At 45.0% G+C, this 26,580-nt stretch overlaps 1 protein-coding gene across 4 annotated transcripts; it reads right to left on the bottom strand.

Moving 5' to 3' along the window:
• Nucleotides 1-19,062: 19,062 nt before the first annotated feature.
• LOC123072669 (disease resistance protein RGA5) lies at nt 19,063-25,381 on the bottom strand. Of its 4 annotated transcripts, XM_044496267.1 has the most exons (5): nt 25,151-25,381; nt 24,984-25,037; nt 23,932-24,775; nt 19,933-21,911; nt 19,063-19,508 (listed from the first exon to the last, which is right to left on the bottom strand). In XM_044496267.1, exons 3-5 carry the CDS (start codon nt 24,717-24,719, stop codon nt 19,492-19,494), a joined length of 2,784 nt encoding a protein of 927 aa, XP_044352202.1. In that variant the 5' UTR covers nt 24,720-24,775; nt 24,984-25,037; nt 25,151-25,381; the 3' UTR covers nt 19,063-19,491. The 4 variants fall into 4 exon arrangements, with proteins under 4 accessions (XP_044352202.1, XP_044352203.1, XP_044352201.1 ...); XM_044496268.1 differs by having other exon boundaries at nt 23,932-25,037; XM_044496266.1 differs by lacking the exon at nt 24,984-25,037.
• Between the last annotated feature and the right edge of the window lie 1,199 nt (nt 25,382-26,580).

Below are 26,580 nucleotides of genomic sequence, written 5' to 3'. Positions count from 1 at the left end.
GCAGTCTCTCAGAAGGTGATCGATCCAGAAATCGTACCAAGGCTAAGGAGTGATGTGGCACAATGTCTTGGTCAGTTTCGAGCTGGTGTTCCCACCATCCTTCTTCAATATCATGACACACGTCCTAGTTCATCTAGTCGACGAGATTGTCATTCTGGGGCACGTATTTCTACACAATATGTTCCCCTTTGAAAGGTTCATGGGAGTCCTAAAGAAATATGTTCATAACCGCGCTAGGCCAGAAGGAAGCATATCCATGGGCCATCAAGCAGAGGATGTCATCGGGTTTTGTGTTGACTTCATTCCTGGCCTTAAGAAGACAGGTCTCCCTAAATCGCGGTATGAGGGGAGACTGACTGGAAAAGGCACGCTTGGAAGGGACTCAATAATATGCAGGGACGAATATTCTTGGTCTCAAGCACACTACACAGTTCTACAGAACTCTACCTTGGTGACCTCGTATGTCGATGAACACAAGAACAGTCTGCGCTCCAAACACCCGGAGCAGTGCGACGACTGAATTACATGTGAACACATCGGGACTTTTAGCAGTTGGTTGGAAACACGTCTCAGAGGTGACAATACTGTTTGTGATGAGCTGTACTTGTTGTCCAGGGAACCATCTTCGACTGTTACGATTTGGAAAGGATACGAGATAAATGGGAATATAATTTACACGATTGACCAAGATCAAAAGAGCACCAACCAAAACAGCGGTGTCCGCTTTGATGCAACAACCGAGAGGGGAAATGACACATATTATGGTTACATAGTGGACATATGGGAACTTGACTACGGACATGATTTTAAGGTCCCTTTGTTTAAGTGTAGATGGGTCAATCTGTCAGGAGGCGGGGTACAGGTAGACCCACAGTACGGAATGACAATAGTGGATCTGAAAAATCTTGGGTACACAGACGAACCGTTCGTCCTAGCCAATGATGTGGCACATGTTATCTATGTGAAGGACATGTCTACCAGACCGAGAAAAAGAAAAGATAAGGAAGCGAATACATCATACGATGAGCCAAAGCGCTACATAGTTCTTTCAGGAAAAAGGGACATCATGGGAGTGGAGGGCAAGACAGATATGTCTGAAGATTATGAAAAGTTTCATGAAATTCCTCCCTTCAAGGTCAAGGCTGACCCCAGCATCCTGATAAACAACGAAGATTATCCATGGTTACGGCGTAATAAGCAAATGACACAAGCGAAGAAAAAGTGAAGACTTTCTCCTACAACTATTACGATGATACCATGCCAACTTTGTAACAGATGAGTATGGTACCATTGTCTGTTTTGTACATGCACATGCTATGTGGGTGAAATTATGATACCATGCCAACTTTCAACTTTTTCAGAGTTCATTTGAAATGCTTTAATGTCTTATGGTTCGGCCCTCGTAATATGATTATCCTAGTTCGCTTCTCGTAATACAAATTTCAAAGAATTCAAATTTTAACTATTCAAATTTGAAAACTAATGACACTAACAGAAAGTATATAATTTTTCTAAAACTAATGACACTAACAGAAAGTTTATAATTTTGCTGACCTAAAAGCAAAAAGAATTAAAAAATAAAGCAAAAAACAAAAGAAAATAAATAATGCAGAAAACAAAACAAATAATGCAGAAAACAAAACAAAAAACCTGAAAACAAAAGAAAAATAGCAACAATAAGAATTTTGTTGTAAGTAGAAACAAAATAAAATAAATAAAGGAACAAAGAAAACAAAAAAACAAAAAAAGTGTTTTCAAATTTGAAAACTAATGGCACTAACAGAAATATTATATTTTTCTAAAACTAAAAGGAAAAAAGAATTAAAAAATAAAGCAAAAAACAAAATAAAATAAATAATGCAGCAAAGAAAACAAAAAAACTCGGGAAAAAATAAAAATAGCAACAATAAGTATTTTCTTGTAAGGAGAAATAAAATAAAACAAATAAACCAAGAAAGAAAACAAAAAAACAAAAAAAGTGTTTTCAAATTTGAAAACTAGTGGTACTAACAGAATGTTTATAACTTTTTAAAACTGAAAGCACAAAAGAATTAAACAATAAAGCAAAAAACAAAAGAAAATAAATAATGCAAAAAACAAAACAAAAAAAACTAGAAAAAAATAAAAATAGCAACAATAAGTAAAGAAAACAAAAAACAAAAAAAGTGACTCCTACTGGGCCCCCACGGCCTGAATACGACTAGAAAACCTATCATGGGCCAGGATTCAGTCCCGCAGAAGGCCCAGCAGGCCCACATGCAAAGCAGTGTCAGATTAGGCCCATAGGCCCGCAGTTCAGAGGTGTTCGAGAGAGAGGAGGCAGCAGAGGTTATAAACAGGTCATCGGCGCTCCCAACTAACGAGGTGGGACTAAACTCCCACCACCACGCCGCTGTGCAAGGCCATTGGTCCCGGTTGGTGGAACCAACCGGGACTAAAGGGCTGCATTGGTCCCGGTTCGTGGCACCAACCGGGACCAATGACCCTCTTTAGTCCCAGTTGGTGCCACCAACTCGGACCAAAGGGCGCCGCTTCCCGCCCTTTGCGCTGCCGAAAACTGGCCTTTGGTCCCGGTTGGTAGCACCAACCGGGACTAAAGGGGGCATTGGTCCCGGTTGGTTCCACGAACCGGGACCAATGCTCTTGGTATATAACCAGGACTTGTGAAAATTTCAGTTTCTCATCTCCATTTGCCCCCGACGACGCCGAGCTCATCGCCGCCAGGCTGCCCCGACGCCGCCCGCCGCCCCCGCCGTCGCCGTCGCCGTCGCCCGTGCCCGTCGTCGCCGTCGCCCGCGCCCTCACCGTCGCCCGCGCCCCTGCCCCGACGCATGCCGCCCCGGCCCGCCGCCCCTGTCGTCGCCGTCGCCCCCCTGCCCCTGACGCGTGCCGCCCCGGCCCGCCCCCGTCACCGTCGCCCGCGCCCCTGCCCCGACGCGCGCCGCCCCGGCCCGCCCCCGTACGTCGTCGTCGTTGCCCTGCCTCGCCCTTCATCGACGTCGCCGCCCCCCTACCCCGAGCGCGCGCCGGCCCACTGCCCCGTCGCCATCCTCGTCGTCGACCCCGCGGTCATCCTCACCTTGGTCCGGCCGGCGCCCTCCCTAGCATTTTTTTTTTCATATATATGCTTGTTTTTTTCGTATATATGCTTGTTTTTATATATATATGATGATATATATGCTTGTTATCATAATTGTTTTTGTTCATATATATATATATATATATGTAATGATTTTTTATAGAATATGATGTTTTTTTCATAGATGAACACATATATGATGTATGCACGGATGTGGATGAAATATGATATTTTTTTGTTCATAGAACATGATGTTTTTTTTATTCACAGATTTTTTTTGTTTATGAGAGAGGCGGGGACGTCGAGGGATCATAGAGGTATTTTTTCATAATTTTCTATCGTGCATAGACGGATTTTAGACCACGGGAGCACCCCGTCCCTATCATTGCAAAAGTTGCTAAGTGATATTAAGAAGGACGTGGGGGGGTCGATATACCCCTCCCCGATAATATTATTTTCATGTACGTATGTCGTGTCGATATAAACTCCTGATAACTTCAACACATGGGAGGGGGGTCGATTACCCCCTCCCGATGAGTTCAACACGTGGGGGGGGGGTCGATATACCCCCTCCCCGATAATATTATTTTCCCATGTACGTATGTCGTCGTTGTCGATATAAACCCCTCCCGATAACTTCAACACGTGGGGGGGGGGTCGATATACCCCCTCCCTGATAACATTATTTTCCCGTGTATGTGTCGCATCGTTGTCGATATAACCCCCTCCCGGATAATTTCGACATGCGGGGCGGTCGATATATATACCCCGTCTCGACCGTGATAACTTATACCACGGCAGCACCCCCCTCGGTCCTCTCGCTCGACCAAAACTCTCGAGGACACCCAAACCCTAGATAAAAAACGATGTTGGTCTCCTACCCCCTCTCGCCGCGCCCCTACCCGACAAACTCTCTCGAGGCCACCCAAATTTACCAAGTTAAAAGAGCGTTGTCGTCGAGGCCACCCCAAACCCTTGAAGCGTTGTGTCGAGGCCACCCCAAACCCTTGAAGCATTGTCTAGGCCACCCCAAACCCTAGAGAAGCATCGTTGAGGCCACTAACATGATTCCTTATTGTGATTAGCTAGCTAGTTCTATGTTTGCCACTAATATATATCCATCTGTACCATGTTTGAATAATAATTGACATGTTGTAAATATTTGCAGAAACTATGGAGCACTCCCGAGACGAAGCAACATAAGTGATGTTGGGGGAGATAATCGCACAAGGAAGTGATGTCGTTGCGTCGTTTCTCAACGACACCGATGGTCAGGAAGGACCGGGTGAAGAAGAGGGCTATGTTCATGATGGCTCCGGCCCATTAATGCCGGTACAAGAAGAGGGCTATGTTCATGATGGCTCCGGTGACCCAATGGAGGTACAAGAAGGAGACCGTGCTGACTGCTCCGGTGAACGAACCGAGTCCAGCCAGGTATATATATTAGTTAAGACCGTGCTGACTAGTTAATTGATGCATTCATTGTTTTGGTATATGTACATATTAATTAACTCTTGTCTTTCTTCCTTTTTCTAGCCCTCCGGATCGAGCACAACTTCGGTAAGGAGACGAGGCCCGAAGAAAAAGTTGAGCTCGGATGAAAGGTTCGAGATCACAGCAATCGCGCCCGACGGCGAACAGATTGAACCCGACAAAGAACGCATTTTCTGCTCAGTGTCGGGTTCTTGTTAGGGACAAGATCCCGATCAGCATCCAGCAATGGTATAAGCCTAAGGAGGAAGACCCTGAGGTGTCTTATGTCAATGATATGCAGAAAGATGATCTTTGGACTGAGCTGAAGGCAAATTTCACCCTACCGCCAGAGGAGGATCCGGAGAAGCCAGTTAAAGAGCAATTAATCAAGTCTTGTGCTCTTAAGAAGATGGCAAGCCTATTCAGGAGGTGGAGGAAAGAGCTGAACAAGTTTGTCGACAAAGAAGAGACACCAGAATTCATCGGCAAATATGAGAATATCAAAGATCATTGGCCCGCATTTGTGGCCCACAAGACATCAGAAAAGAGTAAGAAGATGTCGGCGACAAGCAAGCAAAATGCTGCGAAGAAGCACTTTCACCATCGCACGGGGTCAGGTGGCTACCTCAAAGCCCGGCCTAAGTGGTCCAAGGCTGAGAATGATCTGCTTGATAAAGGGATCGAACCAGAGACAATGAACTGGCCAGACCGTTGCCGGACTTGGTTCTTCAGAGCTGGCAGAACCTTGGACCCTGTATCAGGGAAGTGCCGTTGTACGGACGAGCAACTGAAAATACCAGTCAAGAGGCTTCGGCACTATATCGATGCAGCGCAGCAAGGGACGTTTGTTCCAGACAGGGAGAAGGACGAGCTCACAATGGCCCTCGGGAATCCTGAGTACCCTGGACGGACACGAGGCACGTCAGGCTCCATTCCGTGGAAGGTTGGTTTTCCGGATGCAGGGGGTTACAAAACCCAGGAGAGGAGGAAGAAACTAGAGTAGAGCCAACTGCAGACGCTGAACGAAAGGGTAATGGGGCTAGAGGATTGAGAAGCAGATCGCAGCAAACGACCTGCCGAAGCTTCCCCCGAAGCTACCCCGCCATCTCAGCGGAGAAGCAGCGTGGCTTCTACCTAGCTGCTTCAGCCGGAGCATGTCTTGACGGCTCCTGCCAGCTATCTCACGGATGCTATCACAGAGTCTCAAAGTTGCCACATTATGACGCAATGGATGAATTTGAAGGTCAAGGCGGCTGTTGGCTATGTTTATCCTACTGAACACGGCGCAACTTTTCACTGTCGGTCGATTCCAGAAGGATATGCTAGGGCGATGGTGGATGAAATAACGGAGGGATTTGAGGACCTCCAGCTTGACTACCCTACCAGTGAAGGGGAGACTAGGTTGGGTTCTGCTTTGAAGACTCCATGCCTATGGCGGAAGGAGCTCATCAACCTTCCGAACTGGACGCCTCCGCCTCCTCCTCCTCCTCCGGCGAGTCAGGGCACTCCGCCTCCTCCTCCGGCGAGTGACGATCAGGGCACTGGGCCTCCTTCTCCGGCACGTGGCGCCACTCCGCCTCCTTCTCCGCCTGCGCCGGTGCGCCCGAGCAGCCAGCAGCCTCCTCCTTCTCCGCCTCACCAGCAAGGGCGGAAGAGACCTGCCGCCACCCCGGCTGCTCCGGCGCGTCGTAGTCCTTCTCCTCCACCTCGTAAGCAAGCATGAAAGAAGACAGACGCCGCAGCCGCTCCATCTGCTCCGGCGTCTAGCAGTACAGCCAGAGGCGGGAGGCAATACAGATACGGTCCTCCTCTCAAGCCTCTAGAGAAGTTACCGTACGAGAGGACCGTGGAGGAAAATGCGAAGATCGTGCGGGCTGAAGTGGACAACTTCTTTGAAGGGTTGAAAGTAAAGAGACATCCACCTCCGGAGGAGAAGGTAGATCCGGTGAAAGCAAAGCGCACTCTCGATGCCCTGAGGAAACCAGCAAAGTCTCCGCCGAGAACCAACTATGAGCGCATTACTGAACAGACATATCTCCAAGCGGAGCGGTCGAGAAGTACTGTCAGACATCAAAGGTCAAGAGAACGAGCAACTGCGAAAAATATTGCCCAGCTCGGCGAACAAGCAAATCAATCGTGCCCCCGCTCAATGTGTCTAGCGGCGACATCGTCGCTAATGCTCCGGGGACGGTGGCCGGTTATGGCAATCTTGCAGATTACATGCCTGACGATCAACTTCCTGATTTCATGGAGGTGGACGAACACATATACGAGTACGGGAAGCCTCTCGTCAAAGATGAAAAATCTCTAACAACGATGATGCAAAGATTCCATAATTGGTACATGAAAACCTGCAGAGAGCCTGGGGGGACGAATAGTTTGTATCTGAACATTAAAGAGGAGCACGACCTCGTTGGAACTGATCTATTGCCTGTTCAATTTGAGGAGTTCTTCGCGTTCTTCAATCAAAAGGCCCTCGATAAATTAACGGTCTTTTGCTACTGTCTGTAAGTACTATTTTTGTCATTAAGTCTCTATACATAGCTCGGCTCTTTCATTGCATGTATTTATAATTAATTATCCTCAATAAATATTATGCAGATTGAAGATCGTCGAGTGCAGAAAACAAGAAATGTATGATATTGGGTTCATTAACACAAATATCATAGATGATATTCAGGTTAAAAAGCACGCCGAAGAGGCCGAGGCCAACTTGCTACAATCGTTGATCAAAAATCAAAACAAAGATACCATACTCTTTCCTTACAACTTCAAGTGAGTGTTACTGTCGTGTGCATATTCGGTTTCCCTTGTTACTCGAGCGAGGTTATAGTAATGTAATTGATGAGTTATGCATGCGTGTGCAGCTTCCACTATGTTCTTATGAAGATTAAGCTTGAGCGGGGACTAGTAACCATCTTAGACTCGAGACGAAAAGATCCCGAAACCTATGCGAACATGACTGAATTGCTCAACAAGTAAGTTCAATCGATCATTATCGCACCATATCGGCAACTTTTTGTTCATTTCCTGATATCTCAAGTAATAATAATTATTTTCTTTGTCTTGCAGGGTTTGGAAATAGTTCACCGCAGAAGCTCCGGGACTGTCGAAGGAGCTACGATATACATACCCGAAAGTAAGTACTACTGGCTAGCTAGTTGCGTGCATCTTCCGTTGATTCTATAGCTATACTTTCATCAATGCCATTTATAATGCTTCATTATCAGTTTGATTGACCTCTATTTCTCGTAAAGTGCTTGTGGCAGGAACAATGGAATGATTTCTATGGATACTACGTGCGCGAGTTCATCTACAACGCGACTTTGAAAAATAAGCGGGGCTACTCTAAAAGACAATATGAAGTGCATAAGCAATAATATTCACAATTTCATTTTGTTACACCATCATTTCTGTTGAGTTTCATTCATATATATGTATTAATTAACCCCATTCTTGAAATTAGACGTGGCAGATGCGGAATGAACTCCTAGAACAAGATCGCATGAAAGCAATTCAAGAGGAATTGGCGGGATTCTTTCTTGACCGTGTCATCAATAAAGCCGGAGAATACCATGTGGAAGTTGATTTCAATTGCTAGGGATTGTAATTAAGAGATCTTACATATTGTATATGTATGTAGCCAGTAGCGTCGGATAGATAATACGAAAACTTGTTGTTCGACCAATCTCTCGGAGAAGGAGAGGTCGATCGATCACTTCTCTCGGTATGCATGACGAACTTCCGTATTTAATGGTTACCTTCATTTTCTTACTAGCTAGCGTGTCGAGGGTCTCTCTATGTATAGTACGTAGCGTCGACCAAGCACGGACATAAGAGAGGACACTTCTCTCTATTAATTAGCTAGCTAACACAATATATGAAACACCTAAATTAACCCCAAACCCCCCCCCCCCTCCTTTCAAAAAAACAGAAACCCCAGCCACTGAATGCTGACGCGTGGATGCCTTTTGGTTCCGGTTGATGCCACCAACCGGGAACAAAGGCCAACCGGGAACAAAGGCCTCCTTGCCTGGGCTCGGCGCACCGGCCACGTGGAGGCTCATCTATCCCGGTTCGTGTTTGAACCGGGACTAATGGGTGCAGGTATTAGTAACGACACGGTGAACTAATGGGTGTAGGTATTAGTAACCGGGACTAATGGGTACAGGTATAAAAGGTGCGGATGAACACCACCCAATAGTTACGAGGAAATGGATAAGAGACGGATCGAAGTCTGGAGTTGCAGCTGGAAATTTGAACTTACCAGCTGCTGGTTGTCGCTGATACCGAGGATTATATATATTAAAGCCTACATATACAATGTTCGTTCCATACATTTGACATGGATTATAATGTGATCGTGGCCGGGATGCATGTTGATAGCACTCCTAATGCCAGACTCTACACTTCTCCGTACGGATTCAGGAATCCTCCCCATTCCTACAGAGATTCTTTCAAGTGCTAACAAGTGCTCGATACCTGTAGGTGCGGCAAGGTGTTGAACTTACGGATCCCACCCATTGGCGTTCAACATCAAAGAGAGGCTCTGGAGCTTAGGCATTGCCCCAGCTTGGAAAATCAGGTGTGGCATGCTATTTGGGCGGACTTCAAACCGCTTTAGAATTGCGAATGTTGTCCTATCAATGGCAATTATTTCTTTCAGGGCTATATCAAACGTTAACTGCAGGTCGATGAGCGCTGGTAACTCCGCAAGAATACCAATACCATCCTTATCCAGCTTCCAAACATCCAGACGCAGGATCTCGAGGCTATGGATTTCCCCAATCCAGTTAGGGACACGGGACCTTTGTGCCATGTGGAGTGTCAGGAGGTTGTGAGGAGGGGGCGACAAGGTTAGTGCCTCAGGTATCCTGATTGAAAATATGTTCAGGACCTCGAGATTACAAAGTTTTGCCAAAGAAGAGTTTAAAACATCTATGCCCGCTTCTTTAGATAAATGGGTTTGGAGAAATAGAGTACTCAGATTGATGAGCTCTCCTGGGCATTTGATATTGTCGAGTGAAGTGTGCAGCATGTCAAAATATTTCAGATGTTGTAGGGATTCCATTTTACCAATGCCCTCGGGCAGCCATCTAGCAGATGGAACAATCAGATCCAACAAGTACGGCAGGTGAAAAATATCAATTGGGATATAGGACCCATCGATATCGAATGTTTCCAGCATCCGTAACCCTCTAATCTGTGTTGGTAGCTGGCAGTTATCGCAGCCACAAATCCATATATGTCGCAGCTGATATAACTTACACAATCCTGTCAGGTCGATTTTGCGTTGTCATCAGCATAGCTAGAACTGAAGTCAGCAATAAAAACTCGAACATACTTGAATTCTGCCAGAGGAGGTATAGTCATGGAGCCTCTCCAGCTTGCAATTGATCGCACTTGTGGCATACTAAGTTGAAGAGCATCCTGGAGGAGGCGATGGTTGGTCGCCTGGTCCACACCTGGAGGCCTGGAAAGAAGGCCACAAGGAGAAGGATGGCGCCGAGTTCTGTGGCTTGTCGGCGCAGGAGAAGTACGGGACTTTCAAAGAGGTCTTCCAGGAGGTGCACGGGCAGGACGCCGAACCTACGTCCAAGCCCCTTGATCTTGAGCTTCTCATCATTGCCGGCGAGGGGAAGGGCCATGGCCGCCACCTCCTTTGCAACGGGACAATCGTCACCTCCTCGCATCGCAAGCTGCACGAGATACACGCGTCGAGCACCACCTCAACTCCATCAATACGGAGTCACCTAACCACCGCGTCATGTGAGATAGCGCGTCTCAAGGTTACCATCATAACCTTTCATTTATGTCTGTTGCTCGAAATATTACCGTTCCAACCTATATGAGCCTAATGTCATATTACAGTATTTAATGGAGCAGCGGGCTGCTGAATAGGAGCAAAGGCGGCTGGCTGAGCAGGAGAGCAGAAATAAGGAACGAGCAGACATGAACGAAAGGTTGAAGCTGCTCGAGAATCAACTACAGGTAGAACATTCTCTAAACTACAGTAGAACATTCATTATATAGCGATGAACCACCCTCACACGACTACTCTTATATGTTCTTATGCAATCTCGCAGCAGTGGAAATGAGGTCCCTCCTCCTCCTCCTTCGGAATCTTAACCCGATGGAAATGATGCCCCCCCCCCCTCCTCAAAATGTTCTATGAAGATGTGAACTTCTATGTGACGTGCACGTGTTTTGCAACTAGTGAACTTCCATAGGTTAAAAATGTGTACGCATTTAAGAACCTGTGTGTGGTGTGTACTAGTATGAAACATTCGCCTATATATGTGGTCTACTTCAAATTATGCCTATGTGTGTGTTGTGTTACTTGATGAATTAATAGAGAGCTAGGAGCTCCCACATTCATTTGTTTAGTCATCTTTTTCTGCATTGCATAATGACAAGAACGAGCTTAAAAATAGAAGCAGTGGGACACATTTCTAAGAGCTACACTCAGAAACAGATAGACTACCGAGAGCTGCACTCAGAAAAGGGGTCGTCTGAGAACTGAAACTAATGTTATGCCACACCTTTTCCGAATGTAGCTATCAGAAAAGGAAGTTGAGCAGCACTTTACTACTAAAGTGGTGCCACTCTTTTCCGAGGGTCGCGACCCTTGGTAAAAGGTCAACTGCCATGTGGGACACCCAGTCCCATTGGTCAGTTCCGAAGGGTTTAGTCAACAGTCGTATGTCGAGCATTGCCGAGAGCTGCTCTCGGCAAAGACATCGTCATATTATTCCTTTTAAATATTTAGCAAATAATATAAAACTTTTCTCGATAAATGTGACCAGTGGGACCACATGTCATGGAGGGAAAATGTTTATGTGACGTCTTTTTACCGAGGGTGACGTCGCCACTCTCGGTATAGGTAAACCAAGTGACGGCACCATCAGTTCCGAACTGGCAGGCCATGTGGCCACCCTTTGTCGTGTGCGGCTCTTGACGGCTGCCCTGTTTGCTGTGCGGTGCTTGTTCGCCGTGAGCCCGTGACGGCAGCATCAGGTAGTTGCCATGAAGTCAGGTTTGCCGAGTGCCGCTCTTGACGTTACTTACTTTGCCGAGTGCCCGTCTTTGGCTCTCGGCGAAGACCATGACACCCATCGTATACAAATTTTCCAGTAGTGGTGGCATAGGAAACATGATCACAATCGAGACTAACAAAGATGTCATTAGCACGACCACCACCGCCACGCCCAACAACGGCCAACCACTTCTTGAGCTTATCATTCTTTGTGGCCTTTGCTTTGACACGGCAAATTTACCGCGTCGCCGATTTGATCTTCCACGCCAGCATGATGCTCGGATCCTCATGCACCTCCATCATCTCCATCTCTGATAGGTTCCCCTTCAGTTTCATGCATCAGTGGTGGCGAGAAGGAGGGGTGGGAGAAAAGGGAGGAAGAAAAGAGGTGGAGAGCAGCTCTGGATGGAAGAAGAGAACGAGAGATTTTGACGCGGGCTCCGCCTTACTTTTGGGTGGTCCAGGGGTCATAGTATGATGTTTCTCTTGTCCGAACTCGCGCAAAGCCCCCCCCCCTCATGTTTTATTCCAGTTTGCGGGAAAATCATGGTCCGGACTGCATTGCAGACATATGAGTGTTGGCGTTGGATGGCTTCCGAGGTTCGGACAGCTGAGCTGGACATATGTGCATGGTTTGAGGGTCAGGGTTGGAGATGCCCTAATGGTGTTTCATTCAAAGGGCCACATGTGAGTTTTAAAAATTCCGGTTAATAAGGGCATCTCCAAGGTCACTAAATCGCCTTCAAATGTCCAAATCAGGTAGTTTGGATTTTTTTTGTTATGCCCAAACTTCCATAAACCACAACCAAACAAAGGAGAAGTTTATGGGTGTTCGAACCTCTGCCATGTCGGAATTTGACGTGTTGGGCCCATCCAAATATCCCTTTGCCATGGCGTCAGCTCGCTTTGTGCGCCGCATTCATGCCGATGGAACGTCTTCCACTTGCATTGATGCTGGTCGACTGGCCGTCCACCTCTTTGGCATTCACACCGGCGCAATGAACGAGAAGCATATACCCGGCCGCCTACCAAGGCTATTTAAAGTCGGTCGGCAATGCCTCAAAATCCAACCATTCCGAGCACCTTTTCTCTCCATCCCAACCGTCGGTCGACCACCCCACCATCATCCCTCCTTGTTTGTCGTCCACCATTGCAATGGTCGGCACTTCTTGTGGGTGGTGGAGGTCGTTGTCACCATGGCACCGCATGAAGATCATTGCTGAGGCCTGCGCCGCACATGCCTGGTGCCAACCTGCATTGCGTTAGGCCAACCTTCGATCTCTCCGGACAAAAGCAACGACGAGTCAGAAATCTAGGAGGAGGAAGGCGACCCCACGGGATTGATGGAGATCGAGGTGCGGCACGACATCATCATTGATGAAGAGGCGCGCCATCAATCCTTCTGTTGACAACGCGGCAAAGCTCTCAATGAAAGCACCAATGTCTATGTCAAAACCGGCAGATCTTGGGTAGGGGGGCCCAAGATGTGTGTCTGAGGATAAATGGTAACAATGGACAAAGGGACGCAATGTTTACCCAGGTTCGGGCCCTCTTAAAGGAGGTAAAACTCTACCTCCTGCTTGATTGTATTCGATGAGTATAGGGGTTACAAGAGTTGATCTACCTCGAGATCGTAATGGCTAAACCCTAGCTTGTCTAGCCTAGGAATATTATGATCCTGCCTTCGGACTAAACCCTCCGGTTTATATAGACACCGGAGGGGCCTAGGGTTGTACCGAGTCGGTTTACAGAGAAAGGAAATAACATATCCGGACACCAATCTTTTCGTTCACGCATACAGGAGTCCTACCCGGACACGGGAGGTGGTCTTCTTCCTTTATTTTCACAGCCCATTAGTCCGGCCCATATCGAGTAGAGCGGACGCCCGAGGACCCTTAGTCTAGGACTCCCTCAACGGGTAGATGACTAGTTCCCCTAATCTTAAACATGATCTAATTCTTAAAGATGTCCTTCATGTTTCACAAGCCGACAAGAATCTTGCATCTATGTCTCATTTGACCTCTGGTAATAATGTTTCCTTTTAAACTCATCCTATGTATTTGTTGATAAAGGATCGGACAACGAGGGAGCTCATTCACCACGGTAGATGCATTGGAGGCTTGTATCCCATCACATCCAGAGCACTTAGCCGAAAGCATCGTCATCAACTTTACTCCTCCATCGAGCCCTGCTTGGCAAGATTTGCTGAGCCAAGGCTTGGGAATCACCAACAAACCAGCCTGGCTAAGACATCCAAATCATCAAAAAACCTACAGGTTAAGAACCGATAAATTATTAAGAAATCAACTGTCATGCTAGCATAAAACTTGCAATTTAATTTTGTTTCGCCAATATGTTCTTTTTATTTTGACGTGGAACACCATGCAGTCCATTAGCTAGTGGTTGCGGACAAACCGTCAGCCACATCATCCAGTACATCAGAGGGAAAGCCAGTAAACCAGACATACTAATTACCTGGATCTAGCCTAAGAACACGACCTGCAAGTAACTGTGCCGACACATTACACTCACGGGGTTGAAAGACAACCTTGAACTCTACGAAGCCCATTTGGAGGAGGACCTTTGTATCCCGGAATATGGTCTCCAACTTTGCATGATCAGCATTAGACGACTCGATGTCCAGGCACAGAGACATGAAATCCGTACTAAAGATGACATGCCCCATCCCAAAACTGTTTGCCAACTGTATTGCTTTCATCAGATCCACCGTTTCTGCTGGTAGTGCTTTATAGATATTGGATAACCCGCCCGACGCAGCGAACATGACGTCTCCCATTGAGTTCATAGCAATACACAACATCCTCTCCTTCTGTTTTTACTGGTCAAAATTGCATGCGTGTTTATCATCACCCAAACCACACGGGTTTATCCCACTTGGGTTGTGTGCAAACAATGGGCTGATGCACTGACTAATTAGGACCCTGTCATTCAGTAATCATTGCAGAGTCTTGCCTCATTAAAGAGCTCTGTGTGAGTGACCTTCGCCATGTCTGAATCTTCATCAGTATATTCTCTTATATTGTATCGAGGACAATCTTGTTAAAGATATTGATCCACAATAATTAAACAAGCAGTGCGGGTCCAATAAATTAAAGGCCCATTGGTGAGTTTAATTAGACAACCATAATTTATTTAGACTAAACTTTGATACATATTTATAATTGCAATTTATCTTTTTGACATTTCATATTAAATACTACATTATTTTAATTATACTTAGTAACTTGGGAAACATACATTATTTTTATTATACATATTTAGCACTGGCCATGCAAATACAATTTAAATAAATTTGAAGCATATATTGTAATGAGCGTGATGTAGTTGTTTGCTTTTCGAAACACTGCTTTAATTATTTATTTATTTATTTGGGTTTAACCATATTTTAGATTGGAGAAAATGATTTTTTAAATCTTCATACATTATTCTATGGCGTTAACCGAATTGCTAGTATATATATTGATGTTTGTCTCTATTATAATTTCCTGAAATATCATGGTAAAGAGTCATAAAGTTGACAAACATTTCTGGAATATTTGCCATTTTTGTGTGCAACTAGATAAAAATGGGTAGTTATGTATGTACTCCCTCTGTTTCAAAATAAATATCGTGGTTTTAGAATGTTGAGGATAGTCGGCCGCTAGCGTCTCTGCCTCCACCTCCGCGGTGTAGTCCATATGGCAGGTTTAACCTAGAGGAAGCCTATGGAAGCGTTACGTGGCCGGACCAAGCGAGTCATTTGGTATTCACAAAAATATTAAAAAAATGACTCGTTTGGTTTGTAAATCAATGCAATAGTATCTGACAAGTAGTCATATAAAGGATGCTGGAGTACCTGCTCAGAGGGCCGTTGCTAAATGCGATAGAAGCTATCTGAGCATTTGAATCTGAGATCCGGAGTCCAAATAGAGTGGGGGGAATTGGGTCGATGTTATTTAGGTGTTTTTATATCCAATCATGTATTTCATGTAAAGTTCCATCCTCCCTTCCTACCTGCCATCCTCTTTCTCACTCCATTTTAGATCGGAGCAAAACACCTCCAAACCCTAAACCAGCTCTACCCCACGTCCCCCACTTGATCCAGACAGTCAGCTCCGGCTTAGATCTAAAATGGGGGTGGGTAAATGGGCTAGGTGGGCTAAGTTGGGCGATGGCTACTCAAACACCTCAAGCTCGCCGTGTGTAGGATTTCTCCAGAGATACCAAGGGTAGGAGCAGTGATGAGAGTGAGAGTGCGAGTGAGAGTACAAAATCAACTATCTACAAATGGAGTAGCAGATGAGAAATACGAAGGTCACTAAGCTCACTGGCCAAACTCCATAGGATGCTTGGTGGTTTTTTCATGAACAATTGGGTCTAGATTGTTCTCATGCAGAGCCACTAAGCTTTGGTACTAAAGTCACTATGATTACTGAGATACCAAGATACCGAGGCTAAGCTTGATGAGAGTGAGAGTAAAAATTGAACCATCTGTAAATGGAGTAGCAGATGAGAAATACCATAGTCATTACTTTACTTTCCAAGATCCATAGGATGATTTGTGTTTTTGCACTGGACAATTGGGTCTGGTTCGTTTTCAGGTAGATTCAGTAATCTCTGATAATGAAGTCACTAAGCTTATTGAGACATGTTTAGCTCACATACTGAAGTTACTAAGCTTACTTAACAAACAATAAGGAGGATAAATATTAGTGAAAACCCACCGCAAGCTCATTGTAGCTTACTGGCCAAGCTCCATCACCCCCCCCCCCCACACACACACACAAGCTCCTCGTGTACTGAATATCGTGCTAAGATATATATGTTCAGCTCTGATACTGAAGTCACCAAACTTACTAAGGATAGATGTGCAGGAATCTCTAGGAGAAGGGATCTCAATGGAGTTGCACGAGGAGGAGCGGAGTGGGATATGGCTACGAATTAGACCAATCACTAATGGTTTATACACATGTGTCACAGTTATAACTGAGTTCTGTTATTGTAGTGAAAACAACAAGCTATTAATGTGTGGCATAGGAAACATGATCACAACCGAGATTAACAAAGATGTCATGAGCACGACCGCCACCGCCACGCCCAAGGATGGCCAACCGCTTCTTGAGCTTCTCCTCCATTGTGGCCTTCGCTTTGACATGGCGAGTTTACCGTGTCGCCGATTCGATCTTCCTGGCGAGCGTGATGCTCGAATCCTCATGCACCTCAACCATCTCCATCTCTAATAGGTTCTGCAATTCCATGCATCAACGGTGGAGAGAAGGTGGGGGTGGGAGAATAGGGCGGGAGAAATTAAAAGAGGTGGAGAGCAGCTGGGGATGGAAGAAGAGAATGGGGGATTTTCACGTGGAAAAAAGTGTTGGTATTTATAAAAGTGCGTGCTCCGCCTTACTTTTGGGTTGTCCAGGGGTCATAGTCTGACGTTTCTCGTGTCCGGACTCCTGCAAAGCCCCCCCCCCCCCCTCTCCCCCCTCACATTTAGTTCCAGTTTGTGGGAAAATCATGGTCTGGACTGCGCCGCGGACGGATGAGGGTGGGCGTTGGATGGCTTTCGAGGTTCGGACAGCTGAGCCAGACGTATGCGCATAGTTTGAGGGTCAGGGTTGGAGATGCCCTAATGGTGTTTCATTCAAAGGGCCACATGTGAGTCTGAAAAATTTCGGTTAATAAGGGCATCTCCAAGGTCACCAAATCGCCTTCAAATGTCCAAATCAGATAGTTCGGATATGTTTAGTTTGTTACCCCAAACTTCCATAAACCACAACCAAACAAAGAAGAGGTTTGCGGGCGTTCGAACCTCCGCCATGTCGGAACATGTTGGACCCATCCAAATATCCCTTTGCCGTGCCGTCAGCTCACTTTGTGCGCCGCATTCATGCCGACGGGACGTCTTCCACTTGCATTCATGCCGGCTGACTGGTCGTCCACCTGCCTGGCATTCACACCGGCGCAACGAACGAGAAGCATATTCCCGGCCGCCTACCAAGGCTATTTAAAGTCGGTTGGCAACGCCCTAAAATCCTACCACTCCGACCACCTTTTCCCTCCATCTCAACTCTCGGTCGACCACCCCAGCGTCATCCCTCCTTGTTTGCGGTCCACCATTGCAATGGTCGGCACTTCTCGTGGGTGGTGGAGGTCGTTGTCGCTGTGGCGCCGCATCGAGATCGTTGCCGAGGCCTGCGCCGCACATGCCCGGTGCCAGGCCGCATTGCGGTAGGCCAACCTTCGATCTCTCCAGACAAAAGTTACGACAAGTCAGAAATCTAGGAGAAGGAAGGCGACCCCACGGCATTGACGGAGATGGAGGTCAAGGAGAAGCAAGAGCCTTTGGCGTCGGGTTTCACCCTACTGCAAGCGGAGTAGCACTACAACCGGGTGTTGGCGGAGAAGCAACGTTACAACCCACGCTCCTAGTCCTCGAGGAGCATTGGCTGGTGGAGAACCAGATCGCGGTGGAGCAGACGTTCGACGATGTTGTCGTGACCATGGCCGTGACCAACCCGGACATCGTGGAAGAGCAGCAAACACTGTTCGATTCCATACACAGGACCCGCACCATCGGCGCAAGCATTGAGAACCTCGTTTCAACGAGGCGATGCGCAACTGGCTCGTCGAGAGCATGGAGGGAGAGGACGACGATGTTCTCAAAGAGGCATCCGTCTTCTGCCCGGCCTCGTTCATGCCGGCCAAAAACAATGACGAGGCCGGACCATTAATCGGCCTGCTATGCGTAATCAATCGGCTTGAGACCTTGGAAATCTGCTTATCTTCAAGGCCGCCGGCGGGCCGGTCCGGAAGGATGTAATCGAAGTGTGGGTCTTTTGAGTCGAAATGCCGTAAAAGGGCTGCGATCTCTTAGGTTTTTCCTCTCACGCCCACGCTACCGCGGAGATCGCTCAGACTGATCGATACAGGCAGGGTGGTCTTGCATGCTACCCGCCGTTGGTGTTTCCGTGGCGGAGGCTGTTTCCACCTTTAATGCCGTACTAGTTTGATCTAACAAGTTTCCCGATCAGAGGGACACCAAGAAGAAACAGAGCAAGATAAAGGAAATCATGAGGAAAAATTAAAAACGAACGTGCCATCTTCTAGTGCGTACAACAAACTTCCAAGGTCATTTTTACATGAATGAAGCTAGCAACGAACATATTTTGCTGCCCACCAATTGGCCATGGTGGTGGATGGCCCAACCGGACCTTGAGTTGAGAAGCTGACTTCTTCTCCCGTCAACCATCCGTTCATTTCATCATAGGGGTACAATCCAATCCGCTACTGCCTGTCTATTATTCAGGCTTGGTTGCGTCTGTCTACACTGCATATTCAGAACTTTCACCTGCTATATGCTCAGATGCTCTGCTCCTTGGACAACCTCTGTCTACACAAAACAATCAGTGACATCCATCTCCACAGGAAAACAACTTGTGGGCAAACTTGCATAGGAATCAATGCAGAGAAAGAAATACAACATCTCAACTGTCCCTTCGAGAAATGCAAACACTACTACAAGGAATAAATATTGAGTTGAATACAAATAATAAAACAACACTCTATTTGATGTACGTATTTAAGAGGCACACAATACACAAACAACAATAACAAGTAGTACTAGTATATAGAATCCCGGACTAGTCAAGCATGGAGCGACTAACTTGGAACCTGCCCACCATCAAGCCTTATTACAGTACAGGAGAAACCCAAGCAAAGCAAAGGAGAATAAATTCGACGAGGTAACTACACTAGGAGATAGCACAAAGCAAAGTGATAGCTCGATATTCCGGACCAGAAGGAAAGGAAATGCAGTAATCCATCTCCATCCGCTATAATTCGGCATAAATGTTGTAGACAACTCAACGTTCCTTTGCATACCTCATCTTGTTGCTCCATATCAGAGAATCGACCTTCCTGAAAATCAACATCTATTAGCATGGTTCAACTCTTGAAACTACTCGTATTGCCGAGTTAATCAAACAGTACCAGCATATAAAAGTACTTTGCTTGTTCTGCTATATAAATGCACCTCAAATCTTACTGTTGACACTCTACCTAGACATTTGGAAAGACTTGTTTAACGTGTGCTCACAAAGAACATAATATAGCAACTCAAATGTTCAAAGAAATGTCGGCAGAGGGCTGAATTTTCAATTTAAATAATGCATCCCCAGTTTTTGAATCTGCATAGATCTGCGAAAGTCTTGGTAGAATAAAAGAAGAGGTGCACTATTATGTCGAGCTACAACCCAAATTGGAACATCACACACCCAGTAGTTACCATGAAACTAATCAAGTTCAAGTAAAAAAAAAGGTACAGTATTATATGGCAACGTACCAGCTGCTGGTTCTGCCTGATACCAAGGATTTGTCACGGATTCACCGAAAGAAAAACGGTATGGTTCCCGTGCAATATTGGTTGTAATGTGAGCATGGCCAGGATGCATGTTGATAGCGCTCCTGATGGCAGACTCTACGCTTCTCTGTTCAGATTCAGTAGCATCCAGGCAGCCGATTGTTACAGAAATTCTTTCAAGCGCGAACAAGTTCTCGATACCTGTAGGTGTGGCGTAATTTTCCTGCTTCCACCCCAAGGCATTCAACCCTAGAGAGATGCACTGGAGCTTGGGCATTGCCCCAACTTGGAAGGTTAGGTGTGCCATGTTCTTGCAGTTGACCCGAAACCGCTTTAGGATTGCGAATGCTGTCCCGTAGATGGCAATTGTTTCTTCCAGGGCTCTATCAAACGTTAATTCTAGGTCAACGAGGGCTGATAACTCTGCAAGAATACCAACACCATTCTTGTCCAGCTTCTCAACATGAAGAAACAAGGTCTGGAGGTTATGGAGTTCCCCAATCCATTTAGGGATGTGGGACCTTTTCATCATGTAGAGTTTCACAAGGTTGGGGGGAGGAGGCGACAAGGTTAATGCCTCAGGTATCCAAGAATCACCAGGAGAAACTATGTCCAGGAACTCGAGGCTACAAAGTTTTCCCAAAGAAGAGTTCAGAACATCCATATCCACGTCTTCAGAAAAACCGGTTGTGAGAAGTAGAGTACTCAGATTGGTGAGCTCTCCTAGGCCCTTGATACTGTCGAGTGAGGTGTGACGCATGTAAAACCAATCCAGATGTTGTAGGGATTTCATTTTACCAATGCCCTCAGGCAGCCTTTTAACGGATGGAACAATCACATCCAACAAGCACGGCAGGTGGAAAATATCCATTGGGATACAAGACCCATCTATATCAAATCTTTCCAACATCTGTAACCCTCTAATTTGGGTTGGTAGCTGGCACTTACTACAGCCACGAATCCATATATGTCGCAGCTGATATAACTTGCACAATCCTGTCAGGTCGATTTTCCGGTTGTCATCAGAAGAACTAGAACTGAAGTCCGCAACAAAAACTCGAAGATACTTGAACTCTGCCAGAGAAGGATTATTCATAGAGCCTCTCCACATTGCAAACGATCGCAGTTGTGACATACTAACATCCCTTGCCAGTGTTGCACCATCCAAGTTGAAGAGCATCCGGCGGGGCTTTCGAAGCTGTCCTGCAATGGCCTCTGGGTTGTCTACTACAGTGATAAAATTCTCTTCTGCGGACTTGTACAAAATAAGATCCAACAACATATCATGAACTTTGCAAGTTCCCACTGACCCATCCTGGTCAATCCTTACAGGTTGAATAAGGCTCCTGTTGACAAGCTCATTGAAATAGCTTATCCCAGTCTGTTCTAGGCTTTGCCTATGTGATTTACTAATAAAACCTTCGGATATCCATAGACTTACCAACTTACGCCTATGTATTAGATAGTCCTCTGGAAACATACCAAGATACAAGAAGCATGTCTTGAGATGGTGAGGAAGATTTTTGTAGCTAAGGTTCAAGATCTGTCTCATTGCTTCCAAGGTGAGATTTGTGCCCGACACTGACCCCAAAGAATTCAGTACATGTTTCCACCTCTCCTTTTGGTCAGAACTTCCACTTGCTAATAGGCTGGATATGCTGATGATTGCAAGTGGCAAACCACCACATTTCTTGAGAATGTCAACTGAAACATCTCTGAGTTGAGCTGGACAAGCTTCTTCAGACAAAAATATCCTATCAAAAAACAACTTCTTCGAGTCTTCTTCACTAAGAGGTTTCATTTCTAGAATGTGCTCATGGTGGCTGAAATAACATGCCTCTGCCACAGTCCTGATTCTTGTAGTTACTATTAATCTACTACCAAGATTATTTTCTAGGAAAGCACATTTAATAATACTCCATGCTGATACATCCCATAGATCATCGATGGCAATGAAGTACCTGCAAGACAGTCAATACAAAACTAAGAAAAATAACAAAAGGCCATCAAATAATTTCACAAGGTTCAAGGAAGAGGAAAATAATTAGCACCCAATTGTAAAATTAACTATCGTATAGAAGAACATAATAATACATAGAAGTAGTTGGTCTTCAGTTATAAAATCATGGTTAAACTGTTTAAGCAAAGACCTATAAAGTCAAATTGGCATATTTTTTGTTGTTTATTCTGCCTCCTCGTGCATCACTCGCTGTTCTTTTCCCCTATAAAAAATAAACCTGGGCGAAACTAGCTGGAAGTTAGTGCATGTATATTTAAACTATTTTCTGCAGTGCTCAGATGAATGGAAACCAATTTCTGTTCTAGAGTTTGCTTGGTTTTTTTGGGATAAAGACTATTTTGCTGTTATCTTACTTTTCTATCAAATTATTTACTTCATCGTGCTTTGAAATCATAGCCTTGTTGTCCTTTCAAAACAACAACCTTGTGGTATTAGTTTAGTCTAATGTTTCATATATGGTTTCATGCAATGTTAGCAATTTGTCCACTAATCTTTTCATAGTGCAATTCATTCACATTTAGCAATTTGCAGTCATGGCATGTGAGCAAGGGAGAGCAGTATACTTTGCTAGACACATCTAGTACAAACTTACTTTATTTAATCAAATAAGTCTTAGGAGGGAAAACATAAGCCACGATAGTTAGCTTATGTAGGTCAGTAAATGCAACTTCGAGCCAAATCTTGTTGAAACTGGAAAGTACTGCACAAACTTTATATAAATTCCTTCAAGCTCAATCCCAAGTAACTCATTGAACAAGTAAAAAGCTACGTGTCAGTGTTTACTTCTTTTTCTTCTTTTTCATGTTTGTAGGATCATCTAATGACGGTCTTCTCTATGTTTTAAGTCATAAGTCATAGCCTTTTTCAAATGTCCATGAGGACCATGCTTTGCAACTGGTGTAACATATTATAGGGCTGAGAGGAATATGCCCTCTGACTAGCTGTTGAATCGGTACTCTTGTGTGAAATGACATAATCATTAATATAATTGACTTATCTATCATTATAGGCAATAATGTGAAAGCAAATTCAGAAAAAAGCAGCTTGTCAAATATTTTTATGTTGTTAATCATCTGAAAGATCTTTGACAAAGAGAAGAGGATTCAGTATGTATCTTTAAGAAAATCAATCTTATAAGTGATCACTAGTAAATCCATGATCTACTATATATTACTTGGAGTGCTTCCTTGGTTTACTAGGTATAGTTGTGACAACGCAAGTGACAGCAGATTCTTTTATAGTCATGATCTTTTTTAAGACGCACGTACATTGTACATTGGGAAGACTTCAGGACTACTTACCTAGTTCTTCATATTATTGTCCTTTGTTCTTTGGTGGCACTAGATTTATGTTGGTGGCAATACAAACAAGAGCATACTACAAAGTTCACCCTATTTAATCAAATTTCACTTACGTAGGAACAAAACAAGCTACATGAGTTAGCTGGTATTACTTTAACTCTATTTAATCAAATTTGACTTACGTAGGAATGTAGTTTGTACTAAATCTTATTTAAATTGGAAGTACCTCACAAGTTTTTATATAGAACTGTTTTCAAGTTCATCACACAAAGAACTCATTAAATGTCCCATGACCATCTTTACTTTGTTTTTATATATTCATTTTTTATTGGGGTCATTTAGTGAATTCCTCTAAATCTTTAAGTATGAAAATAGTCCCTTCTTTCAACTTAGATAAGGCTGCTGCTTTGTAACGAACTTAAGGTACTAAGTAGGAAGTAACAGGGATATCTTCGGTGATGATCCTAGGTATCCGGACAAGAAAGACGGGAAGAGTCAAACATTACTTCCACTTTGTATAATAGAGAAATTAGTTGTAGATAAAGACCATATGTATGCTAATATTCATTAACAAAGATAGACCCCTTATGAATCTTCATGCAAATATAAGTATCAGAGACGCATGAGAACAACAACAATATACAAAGTAAGAATAAGTACCTCTTGTTTTTTAGATTTTCTCTGATTTGGTCAAGAAGAACATTTAACTCACAGTCGTGAAAAGATTGTTGACAACCAAGTTGGGTTAATAAACTATGCAGAAGTTTTGGAACATTTGGCTTTTGAGAAACTGGCAAAAATGCACCACAATGAAACTCCCCCTTCAGCTTATGGTATACCTCATTGGCAAGTGTTGTTTTACCCAAACCTCCAAAACCAACAATTGATACAACCTTCAGCTTCTTCTCATCGTCTTTCAGCCAATTAACAAGCTCATTGGTTGGGCCCTCCATACCAACAAGTTTAGCCGCATTTGCATAGAGTGTGACAACTCGTTGGTCAACAGCCACATTGTGTGATGTTGGGACATCAACCTTATACCTCTCACGACGTGCAGTTGTCTCATGCACGAGTTTTTTTATGTCCTCGATCTGACCAACAATCTTATGGCGGACCCTTGAAGTTCGAAGGCGTTGAATGGTGTCATGGACAAACCCAGATTTTTTGCTTTTCTCCCCAATTTTGCACATGAAGTCATCAATAATATCCTCGATGTCATATGACATCTCCCTGACTGCATCCCTCCACCTCGCGGTCTGTTTATCCAGCTCATCAACATCTGCAAGGCTCTCTACAGCATCCTTCATGCTGCTCAGCTCGTCGCTGATGTACTTAACCTCCTTCCTCAAGTTCTTTAGCTTGGCGAACTCCTCCCCCATCATGGTGGCCAGCTTACCCAGGAGAGAGTTCATCACCCCAGTAGAAGCGCTCACCATTATTCCAGCCATCTCTGGCTGGACAAGTATCTATCTTGGCTCTGTAGCTATATGTGCTTGTGATGAACCTGAAACATTTAAATAGCCTGCTGAATGAAGGGAACTCTTTTTTTGTAGCAAAAAGGCCAAGAAACAGATCGGGAAGAAACTTCAACAGTCAAGGGGATTCTATTTCCCACGATTTCAGGCGTTGATGGAAAGAACAAGGCTGTATTAGTACTATTTTTGTTAGTTAACTTGCATGAACTACCCAGATCCACCCGGCCGGGGATTTACCCTCTTTCCGGAAGGAAAAAAATAGTAATCAAGATCCACCACCAGATCCAAAGCCTGTGAAATTATAGTACGACTTAACTAAGAGTCAGAATAAAAACATGAACATCTGAAGACGAGCAAATTATAAAACTGTAAATCGGTGCTGAAATGGAGATAGGGAGATAGACCTGAGCAGGCTAGCAGGTTTCAGTGCGTAGATAGAAGAACAGCAGCCTACCGTCTCCGGCGCAGGTGGAGCAGCAGGGGGTGAGACGGTGGGTAAAGACGCTAGTTGAGAAGGGGTGAGGTGAGAAGGAAGAAGAGATGGCAGGGGTCAATCAGTAGGGTATCAGGTTCTCCGTCTTGCTGCATTTAGCTCCTCCCATTCTCTCATATTTCCGAGCAAGCTTGTGTTTGCTAATTTCTTCAATCAAGGCCCGAGATTTTTTTGTTGTTTGTGCAAATGATTCCTTAGTGGCATAAAAAGCAGGGGTGATAGAAAACTATGTGCAAAGGAAAGCATATCATTCCGTGTCCACTTGTGCAAAAGCGAAGATTCTCAATCATTCCACGTCCACTTGTGCAAAACACGGCGAAAGAAAAATGGTGCCACTTACCAAAGGTAGTCTCGACTTTTGCAGGAAAGATCTCAGAACAATGCTAGTCATTTTCTTGCTAATTTACCACGCTTAGAGGAACACACTGCCGAAAGCTGGTTAGGCTCCGGTCCAGATTCTTCTGTGTTGGTACACTTTGTCTGCCTGATATTTTTATATTCTTCTAACACTTGATAATACGTCAGCTATTGTATAAAAACATAGGATGAGGCTAAGGCATAAGCTCATCTGTGCGCAAGCTAAAAGGCCACATGTGCTGGTCTTTTTTGTTGTTCTGGGCTTCTGGCTGGATAACTAAACGTAGCACTCCTTGGTTTGTTACTTGCTACTGAAAGCCCAAGACTCAGTTTAAACGTTGAATATATTTTTTTAGAACGTAGACGCTAGGAGCGTCCAGCTTTAAATTAATAAAGCCCACAGCCAGGCAAACGTAACACATAGGTCCAACCTTACACGAGCACGGAGGCTCAGGCCATATCAGGCAGTGGTAGAGAATGGTTTTGAGGCCAAAAGAAGTTTAGCGCGGGAGGTACATGACCATGAGGCCAAAACAAAAGCGCGCAGGCTCGCTAACACAACCAAAAGGGCCGCTTCATGGAGGAGAAGTGGCAGCTGGCTCCCTAGCCAGAACGTACACCTGTCGCTGACGATTTTGGGCTTGCTTCATCTTCTCAGAATCCTTGCGCCTCGCCAACGGACTCGACTGCTGCACGAATAGGTTGCATTTGTAAATAATGTTAGCTGGGTGGGACGGGAATATCCCCTTGATCGCTAGTTTGTTCCTAGTCAGCCAAAGAACACCTTGACCTTTTGGTTGGTCACGTTCTCCGAGGTGGGTAGTCTGTTCCTAAACAGCTTCCAGAAGAACACCTTGACCTTAAGGGAAAGGCGCGCCTTCCACAGCCCGTTGGGCACCCGGAATGGCGAGGTCTGACAAAGTGCTTGGTAAAGAGACTTGACCGAGAACTTGCCAGAAGAGGTGAGGGCCCAAGTCAGAAGAG

The sequence above is a fragment of the Triticum aestivum genome, chromosome 3B (genome assembly GCF_018294505.1).
Source record: "Triticum aestivum cultivar Chinese Spring chromosome 3B, IWGSC CS RefSeq v2.1, whole genome shotgun sequence".
In the NCBI taxonomy this organism is placed as follows: Eukaryota; Viridiplantae; Streptophyta; class Magnoliopsida; order Poales; family Poaceae; genus Triticum; species Triticum aestivum.
This window is presented reverse-complemented; position numbering and strand designations above follow the sequence as displayed.

Coding starts and splice junctions, on each gene's coding strand:
- LOC123072669 (XM_044496268.1), bottom strand. CDS start 24,719: ATGGCTGGAATAATGGTGAGCGCTTCTACTGGGGTGATGAACTCTCTC. Junction 21,912..23,931: donor GAAAATCTAAAAAACAAGAG/GTACTTATTCTT, acceptor ACTGTCTTGCAG/GTACTTCATTGCCATCGATG.